Below are 21,569 nucleotides of genomic sequence, written 5' to 3'. Positions count from 1 at the left end.
TGAGATCATGACCTAAGCCGAAGGCAGACACGTAACCGATTGAGCCACCCAGGCGCCCCTCCTTAGCATAGTTTTTAATTCAACTTTTAAGTTTGATATTGTTGTAGATTCACATGCAATTTTAAGGAATAAAACAGAAGGATACCTTGAACACTTTACCTAGTTCTCCCAAAGGTACCATCTTGCAAAATGTAATAAAACATCACAGCCAGGATACTAACACTGACTCAATCAAGAAATAACAGTTCCATCACCACAAGGATCCCTCATATTGCCTTTTATAACCATACCCACCTTCTTCCTCCACTCTATGTTCCTAACCTCTGGAAATCACTAATCTGTTCTCCATTTCCATAATTTTGTCATTTTAACAATGTCATATAAATGGAATCACACAGTATGTAATCTTTTGGGATTGACTTTTTAAATTTAGCATAATGTCCTTAAGATTCATCCAAGTTATTGTGTGTTATCAAGAGTTTGTTGCTTTTTACTGGTCAGTAGAATTCCATGGTATGTCTATACAATAGATGAACAATTCATCTATTTAAAAAATAAAAAAAAGAAATCAGGGTTGTTTCTAATTTTGGAGTATTAAGAATAAAGATGCTATAAACATTAGTGTTCAGGTTTCTGCAGGGACATAAAATTTCATTTCTCTAGGGTCAATGCCCAAGAGTATAATTTCTGGGTTGTATAGTTATTTTTTAAGAAACTGACAAATTATTTTCCAAAGTGGCTGTACCATTTTACATTTCCAACACTACTGTATGAATGATCCAGTTTCTCCACATCCCTCCAGCATGTGGTATTATCACTATTTCTTTTTATTTATTTATTTTTTTTAAAGATTTTATTTATTTTTTAGAGAGCGAGCGAGAGAGAAACAGCATGAGAGGGAAGAGGGTCAGAGGGAGAAGCAGGCTCCCCGCTGAGCCGGGAGCCCGACGTGGGACTCGATCCCAGGACCCTGGGATCATGACCTGAGCCGAAGGCAGACGCTTAACCATCTGAGCCACCCAGGCGCCCCTCTTTTTATTTTTTGAGAGAGAGAGCATGTGTATGCATGCAGGGGAGGGGAGGGGCAGAGGGAGAGGGAGAGGGAATCTTAAGCAGGCTCCACCCTCAGCACAGAGCCCATCTCGGGGCTTGATCTCATGACCCTGAGATCATGACCTGAGCTGAAATCAAGAGTCAGATGCTTAACTGACTGAGCCACCCAGGCACCCCATCACTATTTCTTATATTAGCCATTCTGATAGCTGTGTAACATCTCATTGTGGTTTTAATTTGCATTTCCCTAATGGCTAATAATATTGAACATCTTTTCATGTATTTATTTGCTACTGTATATCCTCTTTAGGGAAATGTTTATTCATGTATTTTGCCTATTTTTTAATTGGATTGTTTGTTTTTGTGTGTGTGGTTTTTTTTTACTGTTGAGTTTTGAGAACTCTTTATATACTGTAGATACTAGTCCTTTACTGAATATGTGGTTTGCAAACATTCTCTTCCAGCCTGTAGTTTGTCTTTTCATCCTATTCACATGGGCTTTCTTCCAGTTGGCCAAAGTTTTTTTTTTTTTTTTAAAAACACATTTATTTTAAAATTTTACATAATCTTTGGGTAATTCAGAATTAGATTAGGCATGTTTCAGAAGCTTCTGAGATTGAGGTCTCCAAACCAATGTGAATAGCTTATGTGATTGGTGGAAGGATTGTGGGACCTCATGACACAGGATGAACAGATGGCTACTGATGAAGGCAGAACCCCTTATGGATAGGGACTTTCCTATAGCACTCAGTTATCATTTTTAAGTTATCTGTCACAAATATTAAATATGTCACCAAACCAACAATACCCCTATCTCATTTGCATTTTACTTGTTTCCATGTAGAAAAAACACAATTAAAAATTCTGTAGACCAAGAATCACACTTAAATTAATCTGATCCCTTATATTAATAATAACAATTAAGAGCTAGCATCTACCCAGTGTAGTCTCAGTGTCTACACCAACACCTATCTCCTGTTGATGGAATGCCACCTTCCTCTCACTCAGTGTTTGTGATTCAAAGATTGCAATGAGTGCCTCCATCAGAACATGAACCAACCCAAATGGGTGCCTGGCTAGCTCAGTCAGTAGAGCATATGACTCTTGATCTTGGGGTTGTGTGTTCAAGCCCTACATTGGGTGTAGAGATTATCTAAAAAAAAAATAAGCCGGGAATTCATGGGCCCAAAGAGATGGAAAAGACTCACTCCACACAGCAGTAAGTGGCCCAAGTGCTCCACCCATTCCCAAGCAGAATCAGGCCTGAGTTGCAAGGAGGGAGGAGGAGGAAGGGCGTGTTCTGCACCCTCCACTGCCTTGGATGGTTTCCTGGGTGTTCCAGGCAGGGTAGTTATTGTCTCCCAATAGGATAGTTAATTCTCTGAGGACAGGACCCCCTCTCTGGCCTCCCTCAAAGCAAGGTCCTCCTCAGGTGTGAGCACAGAGCAGGTCCTTAATGAAGGAAGGAAGGAAGAAAACCACAATGTACTGAGCACCTGCTATGGGCCAAGTACAGAACCAGGACAGATATTTCATGTGACCCTCACAACAGTCCTGATGTAGGCTCATCACCCCCATTTTACAGATGAGGAAACAGTCTCAGGAGAATTCGCCCATGGTGGAATAGCTAGTAAGTAGGGGATCATCAATTTGAAAACCCAGGGCTTCTCCCTTCAGGGCTCCTTCTACTGCTTATATAAGCCAAGGGTTTAGGGCAGCAAGTGAGCACTGCAGCTCCCAGATGGCTGGTCTGGAGCTCACACTTAAGAGGCCCTTGAACACATGGAGTCCAGAATCCTGGGTCTAGGAGCCCTGGCTCTACAGCATTACTTTCTGACCCTATGTGAGTCCTTTACTTTCTCCACACTGGGGGCCGGACTACTCCAATGTGCTTCTCCACTGGGGGAGGGGGTAGCAAAACTACCTGGAAGCATGTTTGCAGACCGTGGTGGCAAGACCTCTGTCTGGAGACTCTGACGTTGCTCCCTTGCTGGAGGGGTGGAGGGCACGGCAGTCTGATAAACATTGTGAGAATCAGTCATGATCTCTAAGGCTCTGACTTCTGAGAATGACTAAATTCTAGGGAACCACATCCCCACTCCCTGAGAGACGTTCCACAAAACGCCCATGAAGGTCAAAAGAAATTGTCAGGTCAGGATACTCAAAGTAGAAAATGCTTAAAAGCAATTTGAGAGAGGGGAAAACTACTACTTTCAAAGGGAAAAGCAAGATTGGCAGTCAGGAGGGGTAGGGTGGGCATCAACAGGGAAGCAGTGGACACGGTGGGCAAACCCAGCTATAGGGTAGGGTCTGGCCAGGGTGAGCCTGGACAAATCCGGTTTTTGGCATCTGGCTTGCCTAGTGTGTGCCATGGGGCTGTACTTGCTACCTCAGACAGGGCTAAGGGTTTCCTCAAAAAATAATTTGAGCCTTTAAGTTCAGGCAGACCTGAGAGAATAAATACGGGCAACAACAGCAGAAAGGAAAACACAATTCAAATGACTCAAATATCTGCTTGACATGTTTCTTCTCTTCCTCTAAAATTTCCTCCACAGCCCCAGCTCTGTGAAGCCCTCTCCAGCCACAGACACAGCAAGTGTATGGCCCCTCCAAGTGTGCTGGCCTCTCCACAACACCTCCCTCCTCCAACCCTGTGTAATGAACACACTGTATCCTCCCTGTCTCTCTCCCACTGAACTATGAGGAACTGGAGGATGGTACCCTTCTGTGCCTCTCATCTCCATATGGAGATGGCTATGGGTTCATCAAGACCCTTTGCTCATAAGCACCCAGGCTAAGGATCCACCAAACCAGCCAGCCAGACAGAACACCACCTCTCCCAGGGGCATGGTCCTTGGGGGCAACTTTGTTCTGGAGGAATTGGGCATGTTTCCTATGTCCTGTACCACTTACTGGCCCCCCAGAGCCACCCTATACCAGGGCACAATCATAATTTGGGAGAATTTAACACATGAAATCAGTGTCTAGGTGCAGATTTCAAGCAATAGAGAGTGCTGGTTTGTGGGAATAACATTCCAGTGGGGGAAAACAGCCCAGCTTTGGCAGCCCTGGTGGGAAAGGTGGAGCTTGCATTTACCTGTGGAAAGAAAGCTAGGTGTGTGTGTACGTGTGTGGCTGGAGGATTTGGGCTCACATATTTCTGCAGCTACAGGGCAGGCTGGACCTGGCTGCTTGCTTTTGGGCTCCTCGAGCCTGGGACTCTTGCTGACAGAAAGCCCACAGTGCAAGCTGTGATTATTCAGGAATGTGGTCTGCCCAGGCTTGGTGGAGAAGGGCAAGGGGACCTGACCAGGGAGCCCATGCTCAGCAGCGAATTCTCTGGAAGCCAGGCAGTATAGTTTTGCCAAGCAGGTAAATGTCCTTGTCTGTGCCCTGGTTGAGGTGCTTCACCAGATTCTTCTCAAAGAGGAGTGGGTAGTAGGCACTCACCATGCAGGCACTGCCAAAGAACTTCTGGTAGTAATAGCACACATTGGTCTTGCACTTGGATGGGAGGAACTGGTAAATGTCCACCTGGTCACACAGCATCCCAGAGGATGGGGGATTTGGCTGAATCTCTTCTGTGGAGACTTCTTGAATGATGTTCCACAGCTCCCAAGGCATCTTAGGCTTGAGGTTATAAAAGGGCTGATCAGGATGCAGCTTGCAATAGCTCTTATAGTTCTCAAAGAAGCTGTAGTCAGGGCTCCGGTTCCACTTTGGGATATCTGAGTGGCAAACAGATGGGTCCCACACAATTAGGAATCCCTCACTGTACAAGCTGTCTTGAGGAAGTGCCCTGACGAGGTGACCAACTGAGAGTCCATCAGGCGAAGGGTAGTTTTTGTGCCCACATTTTGCTGGAAATTGGTTGTGGGTGCCCCATTAAACCTCGGGACTGCGTCATGATCATCTATTTCCTGGCCCATCTGGGAGGACTTCAGAGATTCTGCTGATGAGATAATAGCACACCTGCCCCATGGCCCAGCCTTGGTCCTAATGTTCTCCTTGGGCAGGAAACCCTCCCATTTGGAAATGTTGAAGGGAAAATCTACAGCCTCTACTATGGATATGTTCACAGAGTCCCAGAGGTGGCAGTGCAGGGCCTCTGCACTGAACTTGACCTCCGGCCCTAGCCCCTTGTAAGACACTTTATATTTCTTCATGTTCAGATAATTCCTCCAGATTTTCTGCAGCCTGGTGATAAAGTTTTTGGAAGAGCTGATCTTGTTCCACACTTGGAAGGAGGCCTGTGGCTTGGCCTTTGCTGGGCCCCGGGGCCTGTTGGCCTGGCTGCCCCTGTGGGGATTCTGGGTGCTGCTTGAAGTCATAGACCATTTCTCCAAACTTCTCAACATCTGGAATTCTTTGGTTTGCAATTTAAGGGAATCATAGTAACTCCATTTCTTCTTCTCCTGCCACACACAGATGACTGCAAATAGGAGAAAGGCCAGCACACAGCAACTGAACTTTCTCTTCAAGTTGGTGTGAATCATAATGAAAGAGGCATTCAAGGCAGCCACTCTGTTCCAGAGCAGGAAAACAAAACTGGTTTTTGGCTAAGCCCCCTGGGGCTGCAGGCCCTTCAAGTCCTCAGGAACCAGCACTATTCTCCATGGGAGGAATGTTTACTTTATTGGGCCTGGAGGCCAATGTTCATTTATCTCAGGATGATCAAAATTCATCTTGATGTTTCCAGGGCCAAGGTCAGTGCCTGTAGCTCAGCTCATGTGCCAAATAAGCAAACGTTTTCTTCCTGCAAAGAAGGTTCTCCTTAGCCCAGGAGTAGGGGCACACATCCAGCCTGGGATCAAAGCATTCGTGGATGAGGAAGACCTCAGTGCTGGGATAGAGGCTTGGCGCCAGGGCTTGGGCCCACTCAAGGAGACCAGTTCATTTTCAGCTGGGCTCCAGGACTTCACTGCTTCTCTCTGGGCTGCTCGCTGCAGAGCTCTGCACAATTGGCTTTACCCTGCTTGCTGCATGCTTGACCACCTGGGCTGCAGCCGCTCCCTTTGTAAGCGCCACATGGCTTCCCAGGCCTGGCCCTGTTACCCCACTCCCCTCCCCCAGGTACCAGCCAACTCTATGCCCTGCAGCCACAAGGGCGCCTGGTGCCAGGCACCAAGTCCCGGCAGGAGGGTCTTCTGGGGAGGAGTGGGGAACCTGGGCTGAGCGGGGGATGGGACGGTGAAGGAGGGAAGAAAAGAGCTCAACTGGCAAAAGTTTTTAGTTCTAAGGAGGTCCAATTTATTAATTTTTCCTTTTATGAATTGTGCTTTGGTTACAAGTCTAAGAACATAAAATCTTTAAAAGATCAGTTAAGTGAATAGTGAGAAAAAGTGTATTTATACAACTTTTTATATTTGCCTATGAAATTACCTTTACAGGTGGTCATTACTTATCCATTTGGTGTCATTGCCTTTCAGTCCAAAGGACATTTTTTTTCTGTTTTACATGTTTATGTACTGTTTTTTTAATTCTAATTCCAGCATAGCTAATATAGTGTTAAATTAGTTTCAGGTGTACAATATAGTGATTTAACAATTCTATTTACTACTTACTGCTCATCAAGATAAGTGTACTATTAATCCTCTTTCACCCATCCCCTCACCAACCTCCCCCTTCTGGTAACCATCTGTTCCCTATAGTTAAGAGCCTGTTTGGGGTTTATTTCTTTTTGTTTTGTTTCTTAAATTCCATATATGAGTGAAATCATATGGTATTGGTCTTTCTCTGACTGACTTATTTAGCATTATACTCTCTAGCTCCATCCAGGACGTTGCAAATGGCAAGATTTCTTTATTTTTTCTGATTAAATAATATTCTATTGTATATAAATACCACGCCTTTATCCATTCATCTATTGATGGACACTTGGGCTACTTCCATAATCTGGCTATCATAAATAATGCTGCAATAATCATTGTGGTGCATATATCACTTTGAATTAGTGTTTTGTATTCTTCAGGTAAATACCTAGTAGTATGATTATTGGATCATATGGTAGTTCTATTTTTAATTTTTTGAAGACCGTCCATACGGTCTTCCATAGTGGCCGCACCAGTTTGCATTCCCACCAACAGTGCGTAAGTATTCCTTTTTCTCCACATCCTCACCAACACCTGTTGTTTCTTGCGTTTTTGATTTTAGCCATTCTGACAGGTGTGAGGTGATATCTCATTGTAGTTTATTGTAGTTTTGGTTTGCGTTTCCCTGATGATGAGTGATGTTGAGCATCTTTTCATGTATCTGTTGGCCATCTGGATGTCTTCTTTGGACAAGTCTATGTCCAAAGTCTATGTCTATACATTTCTTCTGCCCATTCTTAACTAGATTATTTGTTTTTTGGGTGTTGAGTTGTGTAAGTTCTTTATATACTTGGGATACTAACCCTTAATCAGATATGTCATTTGTAAATATCATCTCCCATTTGGCAGACTTCCTTTTAGTTTTGTTGATAGCTTCCTTTGCTCTACAGCAGCTTTTTATTTTGATGTAGTCCCAATAGTTTATTTTTGCTTTTGTTTCTCTTGCCTCAGGAGACATATCTAGAAAAAAGTTGTTATGTCTGATGCCTGTGCTCTCTTCTAGGATTTTTATGGTTTCAGGTCTCACATTGAAGGACATCATTTAATACTTCCTATAATGCAAGTGGTAGCAATAAATTCTCTTAATCTTTGGTTATCTGGCAATCTATTTATTTTACTTTCCTTTCTATTTTATAGGTTGAGATAAAATTAACATACTATACATTTTGTGTATTAAATGGGTACAATTCAGTTTTTTTTTAGTATATTCTCAGGGTTGTATAACCATCACCACTATCTAATTCTAGGACATTTAACTCACTCCCAAAAGAAACCTTGTATCCATTCACTCTATATTTGCCCCTCTCTTAAGACCCTGGCAAACACAAATCTTTGGATTTGCCTATTCTGAACATTTCATATAAATAGAACTGCATGATATATGTCCTTTTGTGACTGGTGCCTTTCACTTAGCCTAATGTTTTTGGGTGGTTCATCCATGCTGTAGCATGAATTAGTAGTTAATTCCTTTTTATAGTCGAACAACATTTTATTGTCTTAATATTTATTTTGTCTGGTATTATTACAGTCACTCCAGCAATCTTATGGTTGTTGTTTGTATGTATGTATTTTCCCATCTTTTTACTTTCCATCTATTTGTATCTTTGATTCTAACCTTTGTTTCCTGTGGATAGCATATTGCTGGATTTTGTTTTCTTACCTAATCTGACAATCTCTGCCTTTTGATTCGATTTTTAATTCACTCAAGTTTAATGTTATTATTGATTTGCACCTGCCATTTTGCTTTCTATGTATTTCATGTGTTATTTGATCCACTATTCTTTCCTTATTGTCTTCTTTCTTTTAAGTGGATATTTTCTAGTATAACATTTTAATTCCTTTAATAATTTTTAAATTACATATTTTTAAAGATTTTATTTATTTATTTGAGAGAGAGAGTGTGTGTGAAAGAGTGAGCCTGAACAGGGGGAGGGGCAGAGGAAGAGGGAGAAGCAGACTCCCTCCCTGAGCAGGGAGCCCCATGTGGGGCTCGCTCCCAGGATCCTGGGATCATGACCTGAGCCAAAGGCAGATGCTTAACCGACTGAGCCACCCAGATGCCCCTTAAATTACATTTTTGAGTTATTTTCTCTAGGGCTTATAATATACATCTTAACAGTATCTGCTTCAGATATATACTAACTTCATTCCAGTGTAATATCAAAACTTTATTCTTATGTAGCTCTATTCCCTCCCCTCATTTTTGTGGTATTATTGCTATACATGTTACATCTGCACAAACCCAAGAATACATTGTCACAATCATTACCTTATATAATCTTACTTCTTTTAAAAGATTAGAGAGGAGAACAAGTACATATTTATAGTTTTTGTTGTATTAACCTAATTATTTCTGGTTCTCTACCTGTGGATTTACCATCTGGTGTCATTTTCTTACTCTAATACATCTTTGTTCCCATACACTTTCTTTTTTGCTGATTTGTCAAATATATTTCTATATGATATAGGCTCAACAATACAATTATATACATATTGTTTGATGCAATTATATTTTAAATAAGAACTATGCAATTATTCTGGTTTTTGTATTTACCTACGTTAATTACCTTTACCGGTAGTGTTTTTCCATATGAATTTGAATTACTGTCTGTTATTACTTGCTTTCAGCCTGTAAAACTTCCTTTAGTATTTCCCATAAGGGAAGTCTGCTAGCAACACATTCTCTCAGTTTACCTTTGAATGTCTTTATTTGGCTTTCGTGTTTGAAACACAGTATTATTGGATATAAAGTTGGCAGCTGAGAATTTTATATTTAAGCACGTTGAATTATGTTGTCCCACTGCTTTCTGGTCTCCATTGTTTCTGATGAGAATCTAATCTTTGTGGTTCCCTTGCATGTGATTAGTCATTTTTTCCTTATAGTATTCAAGATCCTCTTTTTGTCTTTGTCTTTCACCATTTTGACTATGATATGTCTAGTGTGGTTTTCTGAGCTCATCTCATCTTAGATTATGAAATAATGTGTTTTTTGTCAAATTTGGGAAGTTTTCAGCCATTTTTTTCAAATTTTTTAATTCCCCACTTCCTGCTGGTACTTCCATTACATGAATGTTGGTGCACTTAATGGTGTCACGCACTTTTCTGAGGCTCTGTTCAGTTTTCTTTATTCTTCTATCTTTTTGCTCTTCAGGCCACGTAGTCTGTATTAATCTGTCTTCAAGTTTGTTGCTTCTTTCTTCTGCCAGTTCAAGTCTACTGTTGATCTCTAGTCAACGTTTCATTTTGGTTTACTGTACTTTTCAACTCCAGCATAGTCCACTTGGGTTTTTTTAAGACTTATTCTTTATTTATATTCTCTATTTGAGGAGACCCTGTCATCATGTTTTCTTTTAATTCTTTATGCATGGTTTCATTTGGCTCTGAACATTTTAAAAATAACTGCTTTTAAGTCTTTGTCTGCTAAGTCTACTATCTAGGCTTCATTAAAAGCCTGTTTTATTTACTTTGAGTGGGTCACACTTGCATATTTTTTAGAGTGTCTTGGAAGTTTTTGTTGAAAACTGGTATTTTAGATAATATACTGTAACAACACTGGATACTGACCCCACCCTCCAGCCCAGGGCTGGTTGATGTTTGCTTGGTTGTTCTCTTGTTTATTTAGTGACTTGGCTGCACTAATTATGTGAGTTCTATTTCTAAAATATGTAGGATGCAGCCTCTGATGTCTCTACTTGTTTTTCTTTTAGCTTGGCAACCTAGATGTTCCCTCCCGGGTCTGCATAAGCCACTAATTGGTCAAAGATTATGCTTAAACCTTCTTAGCCAGTTAGATTTTTACCTTTTACCACTGAATATAAATGTAGAGTAAGGCTGCTATCATAGTTCAGGAAGTTGACACATTTTTGCCCTATATTCAATGAGGGAATATTAGTTTGGAGGCTCCTTCTCTGATCATTGCTAAGAAGGCTAATTTTGGGTATTCACAATCTTCTGGTCTGGCAATGATGAGTTTTATTTTTGTGCTAAACATGGCTTCCTAGGAGTTGCCTCTGGGTCAGAGAAGCTTATTGTTCAGTTGATGCTTGATCAGAGGTGGTATTTCAATTCCTTGTGTCAGTGAGGCATCTGCCCTGTATTGATGGTCTCTGGGTGGTTTGGGGAATGCTTTGAAGTCTGTCCTGTGTCCTGTTCCGGCTGCTCTGGAGTGGGTGCCATCTAGTGCATGCATATACCCTTCCCGATCTCCAGAGTTGACTGTGATCCTAGGAGGGTTTTTCTTGGCTGTTTCTTTCCCTGGTTTTCTCTATAAAACTTCTGGATGCCCTGGTGTTCTGCATGTATCATGGAGCTACCAGCCTCCTCTTAATTGCCCATCATCAAGATACCTGTTGTTCTTGACATGCTCTTAGGCATGGAATTCTCCATACTCTGCTCCAAATAGAGACAGTCCCTTCAGGCAGGTGTAGAGCTCCTCGTTCTTATGGCCTACTTTCTCCCTGAAAAGAACTGCTCATTGCACCATGCTGAGGCTGCTTTTCCCAGAGTGACAAGTGACACCCCTGCTCTGTAAGTGTGCACTGAAAAAGGGTGGGGTGGTTGGCAGCCCCTAGTCTTTTTGATTTGATCCTCCCAGTGTGGAAACTCCTTCCTACACATGCGCTGGGGTGGGAATGATTAGGACCCCAAGTATTCTTGGCATGCTGCCCCTAGATTAGAGCTTCTGCCCTGAGTGGGGGGGTTGGTGGGTGATCCTCTTTACCATGCCTACCTGGACACAGGGCAGGAGTTGATGAGAAATGGCAATGTTTTCCTCCCCGGGTGAAACCATGACCCAAGAATGAGAGCTGGGAGAAGGAAACCTCATCTTCTTGGCTATATATACCTAAGGGTTAAATGATCAAAAAAAATGATTTTCACCAGATAAGGTGCAATTTTGCTGGGGAGTGGGTTTGTCCACGTCCTTACTCTGTCCTTTTGGAAGGGGAAGAGGAAAAAGGTATCCCCTTATGTACTTTTTTTTCTTTTGTGGTAAAATATATATAATATTTACCACATTAATAATTTTTCACTGTACATTTACAGTGGGATTAAGTACATTAAGTACATTTACACCATCACCACCATCCATGTGCAGAACTTTTTATTCTTCCCAACTTGAAACTCATGCCCACTAAATACTCCCTATTCCCCCAACCCCAGCCCCCTGGAAATCACCATTTTACTTTCTATCTCTGAATCTGACTACTCTAGGTACCTCATATAAATTAAATCACACCATATTGTTTTGTGACTGGCTAGTTCACTTAAGTATAATGTCTTCAAGGTTCAGCCGTGTTGTAGCCTGTGTCAGAATTTCCTTCCTTTTTAAGGCTGAATAGTATTCCATTTTATGTATATACAACATTTTGTTTATCAATGCATCCATCAGTGGAAACAGGTGCTTCTACCTTTTGATTATTATTAATCTTCTTTTGATTCCTTGTATGTGATAAATTGTTTTTCTCTTGCTTCTTTCAAGACTGTCTTTGTCTTTTATAACAGTAAGTGTGGATCTTCGAGTTGACACTTGGAGTTTTTGATCTTGGATGTGTAAATTTATGTTTTTCACCAAATTTGGGGAAGTTTTCAATTCTTAGTTCTTCACATAGTTTTTCTAACCATCCCCCTCTCTCGGGTCACCTATTGTGCATATGTTGGTATGTCTGATGTCCTGATAGGTCTCTTAGTCTCTTTTCATTTTTATTCTTCTTTTTCACATTCTGTTCTTCAGATTGGATAATCTCTACTGATCTACCTTCAAGTTCCTTGATCTTTTTCTTCTCTCAGCTCAAATCTACTATTGAGCCTCTTCCTTCAAGTTAATTTTTCATTTCAATAATTGTATTTTTCAGTTCCAGAATATCTATTTGGTTTCTTTTTGTAATTTCTATCTCTCTATTGCTATTCTCAGTTTGATGGGTCACTGTTATCATACTTCAATTTTTAAAATATGGTTTCCTTTAACTCTCTGAATATATCTATTGTAGGTATTAAAAATCCTTATTTACTATGACCTACATGCATACTCCCTCAGAGACAGTTGCTATTGAGTGCTTTTTTTTTCTGTGTATGAACCACATATTATTATTTCTTTGGAAGTCTTATAATTTTTTGTGGGCACTGGACAGTTTCCATCATATATTGCAGCAACCCTCCCGAAGCACTGTTGTTGCTGTTGTTTTGTTTGTTTAGTGACATGTCTAGACTAATTTTGTAGAGCCTGTCCCTCCTGCAGAGTGTCGCCTGATAGCCCTGCCCAGATTTTTATTTTTATTCTTAACTCCTCTTTTCATTTTTAAGCCTAGCTTCCTAGGCATCTGCCTTGGATCAGCATAGCTTACTGGTTAGCCAATGATTAGTCAAAGGTTGTGCAGAAACATCTTGAGCCAATAAAGCTTCCATTTTTGCCAAGGGGATCTAAGTGTAGGTTAGGGCATGCATTAAAATTTTAGGCAGTTAGACGTCAGGCTTTTATTTTTATCTTGTGCAGGTCTATGTAATTGGGACTCTCTCCAGCTTCTCTTGAGTATGTATGTAGCCCTACGATGTACACAACCTTTCAGAGGCCCAGGAATATAAGGCAGCTAGCTTATCAAAGCGCTTTATGATTGTCTTATTACCCAGTCTACCAGTTAAATTTTTAGCACAATGTACAGCAGCCACTGGCAACAGAGGTGTTTGCCTTCCCTGATACTGTTATTGTTTTTGATACTGCCCTGGACTTGAGGCTTTTCATTTAAAAATTCCTTTCTTATCTCAAGATCAGTTAAATCACTACTTAGTTTTTATTCTATCTTTTATCTTTTTTCTTTTACCTTTATCTCTATAGTAAATCCATCTGGAATTTATGCGAGGCAAGGCCCGAACTTGATGTTTTCTCCCCAAATACCAATATAGCTTTCTCAACAATTATTTAAAAATTCCTCTATTCCTCACTGATTTGTGAAGCTTCCTTTGGCTTGTTTTAAGTTATCATATGTCTAGGATCTTACTCAGTATTACCTGCTCTAAAACAATGACCTGTCAATTTTTATGCCAGTATCACATCATTTTAGTATAAATTTAGAATACATTTGGGTATTTTTTTTGTTTGAGCCAAGACTGCTCTTTTTTGTAATCCCAAGCTATTCTTTTTTTTTTTTTTTTTTTTTTAAATTTTTTTTTTTTTTTTTTGAGACAGAGAGAATGAGAGAGAGCGAGCACATGAGAGGGGGGAGGGTCAGAGGGAGAAGCAGGCTCCCTGCCGAGCAGGGAGCCCGATGCGGGACTCGATCCAGGGACTCCAGGATCATGACCTGAGCCGAAGGCAGTCGCTTAACCAACTGAGCCATCCAGGCGCCCTCCCAAGCTATTCTTATTCATTTGTTTCTCCCAATAAACTTTAGAATTATTCTGTCAAGTGAACAAGAACTAGTTCTTATTTATCTTTACTTTTTACATATCACGATGGCACTTGGTTAACTCAAATGCCCTATTACAGCTGATAACAAATCCACTGCTTCTTAACAGAATTATTTGTCAGAAAAGATTCAACTTTACCCATGAATCTAGAGGTATGACCTTGTCCAATTTCATGTTCTGTTTCTGGAAAACTGTTGCGATTTGAATGAAACCTTGCTACAAATGACAGGGCCTTGTTACATGCCTCTCCACATTCAACAGGGCTGCACCCCACTCCTGGAAGCCTGACAGAGTTCATTATCCTTTCCTCCTCAGTGGTGTCTATTATATGTGTAAAGGTTATGCCTTCCTCAAACTGTACCAACCTTTCTTATAGAATCTCATTTCTCTAGGCCAACTGTCCAAGAGCTGCATCAACATTAATTTTTAGTCACAACTTTCCCTGCATTACTTTATTTCCATGAGAGGTATCTTATACCTATAGTTAGCAGAAGCAAATGAGGAGTTTAGACTCCTAGTACCCAATTAGGCCACAGTTCAACACTGCTACCCAGTCTTCACCTGACATTGCTGAGCAATGCAGTGTTTAGGATAAGTTAATCTTCATTTAAAGTTGAATTTTAAATTTCCAACCAGATTTTATGTTAATTTTTAAGACTGTATTTTTCCACCATTTTGTCTTTTAAAGAGCATAGGAAATGGGAGTTGGAGAGACTTGGGTTCAAACTCTTAACACTACCCATTACTAGCTATGTAACCTTTGCAAGTCACTTCTCTTTGAGCCTTTGTTCCCTCATCTATAAATGGAGATAAATAATATTTACATTTTAGCACTATTATGAGGATTAGTAGCATTGTACACAAAAGGCTGACTTAGCACATTGCCAGGTACATAACATGTAATATTATAGAACCTGTTCTTGATGATTTTCTGAACACTGATTATTGCCTTGTGCTTTATTAATGAACTTATATGGGTTACTGGTTTATACAGGGCAGTTTCCCCTATACTACATGGGTTCTTAGGTCTTTTTAAGAGTAATATTTGTACCTTTTTCCCTAAAAAAGGCAGCTTTTAAGCTGCCACTTATCACTGCTGTCACTGGGGCTGGTTCTAAGAATAGGTCCTACTCCTCGTCTCACCTCCCTTACAATTTGCTGCTTCTGATCTGTTGTACACTGTAAAATCAGATAACCAAATTGTCAGAAATGTGTCTAAATTAAGAATAAATAGGTTGAGCAGGAGGCTATAGGGTTTTCTTCAGGGAAAGCATATGGAACCTATTAGAATATTAGAGCATAGTCTTTGTGATAGCTATCAGGGCTATTCATAAGCCATTCTTATTTTCACGTTCCTGGAAGTGTTTCAAAAAATCCAGAGAATCAAACATATGGAAAAATGAGCTATTACTGTACTTTTGAGAATAAAGGTAAATAAAACAGGTAATTCCAGAGTTAATATGTGACAATGCAGGGCTGTGGCCCAGAAACATGTTAGAAGCTTGGAGGAATGAATCCTGTCATTATTCTAATTGGGAAGACTTCTTAAGTCACCAATTTTAATCTCAAGGCAGTTAGAAAATTAACAAATATTAAGCATCTATTATATGATCGGGCCCCTATATGCATTACCTCAATTCTCAAACAGCCCTGAGAAATAAGAATTATTATACCCACTTATGGTAAGGAAATGGATGTTCTAAAAGGTTAAAATGACTTATCCAAGCTGTAAAGTCCCAAAGCCAGAGTTCAAACTAAGGTCCATCCAATTTCAAATTTGGGTCAGTGCTCTGTAACCCTTTGATGACTTGTTGAGACTGACTTCTTCTCTGCACAAAAATTTACTTCCCCTACATCAGCAAATAAACAATGAGAAAGTGTAATAGAAAAGAGAATGTCATCCATAATCACTACAATATATATCAAGTACCTAGGACTTTAAAACGCAGAAGACCTCTATGGAAAAGAAACTAACTCTACTAAGACATAAAGGAAGAGACCTAAATAAAGGAAGAGGTAAACTATGATCTCTGGATGGGAGCACTTAACATGATAAAGATGTCAACTCTCCCCAAATTAATCTATTAACTCAATTCATTGACCAAAAAATCCCAACAAAATTTTGTGGAAACTGGACTAATTCTAAATTATATGTGGAAGAATAAAGATCACATGGTTCAGAAACAGTTAGTACACGTCTGACACAAGAAAAGTACAGAGTGGAGATTTGCCCTACCTGATATTAAGGCAAATTAAAAACCTATAATAATTGAAACAATGTGATCCTGGCCAGAGATCAAATAGGCAATGGAAAAAAAACGAATCCAGCAATGTACTCATGAATATATAGGAATTTGGTACATAAGAAAGGTGGTAATATACATCAATGGAGAAAGAAGAGATCATTTAATAAATGCAGTCGGGAAAACTAGCTTATTATGTAAAGAAAATGAAATCACCTTTCTTACAGAATATACAGAATAAATACGCACTATATTAAAGACCTGACATGGAAGGCAACATTATAAAACTATTAAAAAATGTAGAAAAGTATCTTTATGACACAAGGGTAGGGAAGAATTTATTAAATAAGAGCTCAAAAGCACACACCACAAGGGTACAAGTTGAAGGGTGTGACAAAACCAAACTTAAATATTTCTTGGTTGGGGTGAAGTATACTGATGTCTGCAACTTATTTGGAAATGCATCCAAAAGGATGGATAAATGGCTGGCTAGAGGTGGACAGATGGACAGTTATATAGGATAAAGCAAGTGTAGCAAAATATTAATTATAGAATCTAAGTGGTGGTCATATGGGTATTCATCATACTGTTCTTCCAACTTTTCTGTGTGTATGAAGTTACAACAATAAAAAAGCTGGTGAAAATGAAACACTTCTGTGTTCAATAAAATATTGTACATAGTTTTTAAACTGTGACTGGAAAATATATTTGATATACACACACAGATACAGAAATGATATTTGCTATATACGTATGCATATACACACATTTGACAAGAAACTTCTGTGATCGGCAAGAAAGACAAGTAACCTAAGAGAAAACTTGCAAGGTAAAATAAATAGGCACTGCAGAGAATGAGAAAACAAATGGTTAATATGTATAAAGCAGAAGCTCACCTCATCTATAGTCAAAGAAATGTAAAGTAAAAGGTACAACTTGAGGGGCGCCTGGGTGGTTCAGTGGGTTAAGCGTCTGACTCTTGGTTTTGGCTCAGGTCACGATCTCGTGGTTGTGAGATCTAGCCCCCGTCCAGCCCCCTGGTGGGCTCTGCGCTTAGTGCAGAGTCTGCTTCAGATTCTCCCTCTGTCCTTCCCCCACCCCTCTCTTAAACAAACAAACAAACAAACAAATAAATAAGTAAATAAAATCTTTAAAAAAAGATACTACTTGAAGTTCACTGGACTGGCAAAAATTAAGAAGTTATGTGGTATCAGTACTGGCAATACTATGAAGAAAGAGAAACCCTTACGTGTTGTTCACAGGACTATATATTAGTACAGAAATGATCTAGAGCAACTTGGCAATATGTGGCAAAAAAATATATATACATATCTTTTTTTATTTTAGATTTTATTATTTATTTGAGAGAGAGAGCGAGCGAGCACATGAGCAGGGGTTGGGGGAGAGAGGCAGAGGGAGAGAGAGAAGCAGGCTCTCCACTGAACAGGGAGCCCCATGTGGGGCTCGACTCCAGGACCCCATGATCACGACCCGAGCCGAAGGCAGACACCTAACCAACTGAGACACCCAGGCGCCCCCCTATATGCATATCTTATAGGATCCAGGAATTCTACTCCTGAGCATATACTTCAGATAAACTGACACAGGAATACAAAGAAACAAAGACATCTATGAAGATATTTCCTGCAGCACTGTTTGTAACACTCAAGAACTGGAAAACAATAAATATTGTGTGACATTACTATCTGATGGAACATAATCCAGCAGTCATGAGGAATGAACCATGTATGAATATGGATAGATCTCAAAAATAACAGAGTGAAAAAAATAAGAAATAGAATGAGATGTAGAGCACCTTCCATGTTAAAAAAGAGAAAAAAATCTACACATACAAATAACACTATAGACTCTGCAAGGATACACTTATGTCTAAATAAATACATGGAAAATGGCTTGGAAGGACACACACCAAATATCCAAGAGTGGATAACTACAGGAAGAGAAGGGAATTAGATCACAAATAAAGACTGAAGGGGACAAAAACCAAATATAAAACCAAATATAAAAGTTCACGAAGATCATGCGTGAACTGATGTTGACAGAGGATCATAAAGTGAGGAGACTGTTGTAGCAATCAATTTCAGTGTTTCTGAATTCTAAGCTAAACATAAAACAAAAACCTCCCCAACCCAAAACACCATTAAAACACATTCTTAAAGGAAATGTGAAAAAAGTAAAAGAGAAATGAACTGGCCACCTCCCTGTCACATGTCTTACCGGAGTACACAGCACATGAGCAGCAGATGGGTTGGGACATTAGCTGGATTGAGCATACTGGGTGTATCTGACTTCATACAGGCCAGGAAGGCCCGCATCCTTCTGTTCTTGTCCTCGACTGCTTTGCCTAGCCAGAGCTTCTTGAGGTTTGGGCAAGTCCATTCCCGAAATGTCAGTGCAGACACCAGCTCAGGGGTTTGAGGTGACTTCCCTTTATAGGCAGACCACTCTTTGAGGATCACTGAAGGAACTGGAAAGCAGAAATTGAGGAAAAACAGGCTCTAGAGAATGTCTGAGCATTTCTGCAACTGGCCACAGTTGACAGGATCTGTCACATTTCAACAACTTTTTTATTTTTTGTTGTAATTTTTATTGTTAGCAGTAGTAACAGAAGGAGTAGTAAACACTTATCAGATGCTTGATATGTTAAGAACTTTACATATAAATGTAAATCTCATTTACTTCTCAGAACTCAGAACTCTAATCCTGAGAGAGAAGTACATGTATTTTATCATAAAATATAGTGTTCATTTTTCAGATGAAGAAATAAAGGCTCAAAGTCACACAGTTAATTACACAGAAACTCATTTAAGTAAATGTACCAGGCTAGTAAGGAAAGAAGTCCAAGGAAGAATTACATAAATATCTGGCTTCATAACAGACTATGGGACACTCCAAAAGATTTCTAAAAATTTCACAAAATTCTCCAAAAACCAACATCTTTTAGATTTTTGAAGGTTTAACAGATGAGGAAAACATGGCTTCTGTCTACTTCTGGTATACCTCAGGCTCTTAAGCTATGGCCTCTTTTACTTAAGACGTCAAGCATCTACTCAATTACCCAAGCTAGAAACCTGGAAGTCATCCCACAGTCTGCATTCTCGTTCACCTCCTACACATCTGGTTATTTCCAAGGTCCTGCTGATTCTATTACTTTATTATCCTTTATATCTGTTCCCTTTTCTTCATCACAACAAATATTGCAGAGGTTCAGATCTCATCACCTGACAAGAGCTTCCAGACTGCTGTCCCTGACTTCATCCTGTCTGGTCTACTTCATATGCATGCTCCACAACTGTGACAGTGCTCTTTTTAACAAAATTTTTAATTTGAAATAATTGATTTACAAGGAGTTGCAAAGATAGTTGAGAGAGGTCCTTTGTACCCTTTACCCAGGTTCCCCCAAAGGTTGTATCTAAAACAACTGTAATATCAAAGCTAGGGGGGCGCCTGGGTGGCTCAGTCATTAAGTATCTCCCTTCAGCTTAGGTCGTGATCCCAGGGTCCTGGGATTGAGCCCCGCATCGGGCTCCCTGCTCGGCAGGAAGCCTGCTTCTCCCTCTTCCACTCCCCCTGCTTGTGTTCCCTCTCTCGCTGTGTCTCTGTCAAATAAATAAATAAAATCTTTAAAAAAATATATCAAAGCTAGGAAGTTGGCATTGGTATAATTGTGTGTATAGTTCTATGTCGCCGGTAGATTTGTAGAACCACTACTGCAATCAAGATACAGAACTATTCAATTACCACAAAGATCTACTTTATGCTACCCCTTTTATGGTCACACCCAATGCCCCACAGCACCATCCCTAATCCCTGGCAACCACTAATCTGTTCTCCATCCCTACAATTTTGTCAATTTGAGAATGTTATATAAATGGAATCAACTATATAGTATACAACCTTCTGAGATTGGCATTTGCACTTGGCATAATGCCCTTAGGATCCTTCCATGTTGTTGCACATATCAATACTTTTTTTGCCAAGTAGTATTCCATGGTATGGATGTACCACAATTTAACCATTCATCTTTTGAAGGACATCTGGGTTGTTTCCAGTTTGGGGCCATTATGAATAAAATCTTCCATGAATATTTGTTTATTAGTTCCTGCATGAAATAAGTCTTAATTTCTCTGGGATAAATGTCCCAAGGTTTAAGTGCTGGGTTGCACAGTAAGTCTATTTTGAGTTTTGAAAGGAAATGCCAAATTATTTTCTAGAGCAGTGGTACCATTTTACATTCCTACCAGCAATTTATGGGTGATCTAGTTCCTCCACATCCAATCCAGCATGCTGTATTAACACCATTATTCATTTTAGCCATTCTGATAGGTATGTAGTTATATCTCGTTGTGGTTTTAATTTGTAATTCTTTAATGGTTAATGATGTTAAATATCTTTACATGTCTTTATTTGCCACATGTATAATTTCTTCAGTGAAATGTCTGTATTCTTTTGCTGATCTTCTAATTGGACTGTTTTCATAATGCTTAGTTTTCAGAGTTCTTTATATATTTTAGACAGTAATCTAGATGTGTGGTACTTGTTCACCTATGGATGTCCAATTCATCTAGTACCATTTGTTAAAAGGACTACCCTTCCTCTAATGAAGTACTTCTGCAGCTTTGTCAAAAATCAGTTGGTTCTACTTGCATGGGGCTATTTATGGGTTCCCTATTCTGTTCCACTGCTCTATGTGTCTATACCACTACCTATACCACACAGTCTTAATTTTTGTAGCTACGCAGTAAGTCTTGTAAATCAAGGCAGAGTGATTGCTCCCAACTTATTCCTTTTCAAAACTGTTTTAACTGTTCTAGTTCCTTTGTCTTTTCATATAAATATCAGAATAATCTTGTATATATCTACAAAGAATCCTGCTGGGATTTGGATAGGAATTGTGTTAAACCTGCATATCAATTTGGAGAGAATTGACATTTTACTATGTTGAGTCTTCCAATGCATGGAGATCTATGTCTCTCCATTTATGTAGTTGTTCACTGATTTCTTTCATCAGCATTTTATAATTTTCAGCATACAGATCTTGAACATCATTTGTTATATTTATGCCTAAGTATTTCATTTTCTTTGGAGGAATTATAAATGGTATTTTATTTTTTTAATTTGGTTCCTCATATTCATAGTATACAGAAATATAATACAATTAATTTCTGTATATTTATTGTGTATCCTACAACCTAGATGAACTCACTTATTAGTTCTAGGAATTTTGTTGTAGATTGTGATTTTCTACATAGACTATGTC

At 39.6% G+C, this 21,569-nt stretch overlaps 2 protein-coding genes across 3 annotated transcripts in view; both read right to left on the bottom strand.

Annotated features, from left to right (window-relative positions):
• FAM120C (family with sequence similarity 120C) overlaps nucleotides 1-21,569 on the bottom strand; it is a 104,636-nt gene that overhangs the window by 23,053 nt on the left and 60,014 nt on the right. For both annotated transcript variants that reach the window (XM_021703945.2, XM_021704023.2), the window contains exon 10: nucleotides 18,527-18,776. In XM_021703945.2, the coding sequence (XP_021559620.1) occupies nucleotides 18,527-18,776 (250 nt within the window). The remainder of the gene's footprint in view (nucleotides 1-18,526; nucleotides 18,777-21,569) is intronic.
• On the bottom strand, nucleotides 4,378-5,549 carry LOC110592705 (beta-galactoside alpha-2,6-sialyltransferase 1-like). Its single transcript, XM_044911664.1, is given in 2 exon segments — nucleotides 4,378-4,841; nucleotides 4,844-5,549. Coding segments are annotated over 2 exon segments (1,170 nt in total).

This window comes from Neomonachus schauinslandi, chromosome X (assembly GCF_002201575.2).
Source record: "Neomonachus schauinslandi chromosome X, ASM220157v2, whole genome shotgun sequence".
Classification (NCBI taxonomy): domain Eukaryota; kingdom Metazoa; phylum Chordata; class Mammalia; order Carnivora; family Phocidae; genus Neomonachus; species Neomonachus schauinslandi.
The sequence above is the reverse complement of the archived record's forward strand: the minus strand, read 5'-3'. Positions and strand labels throughout refer to the sequence as shown.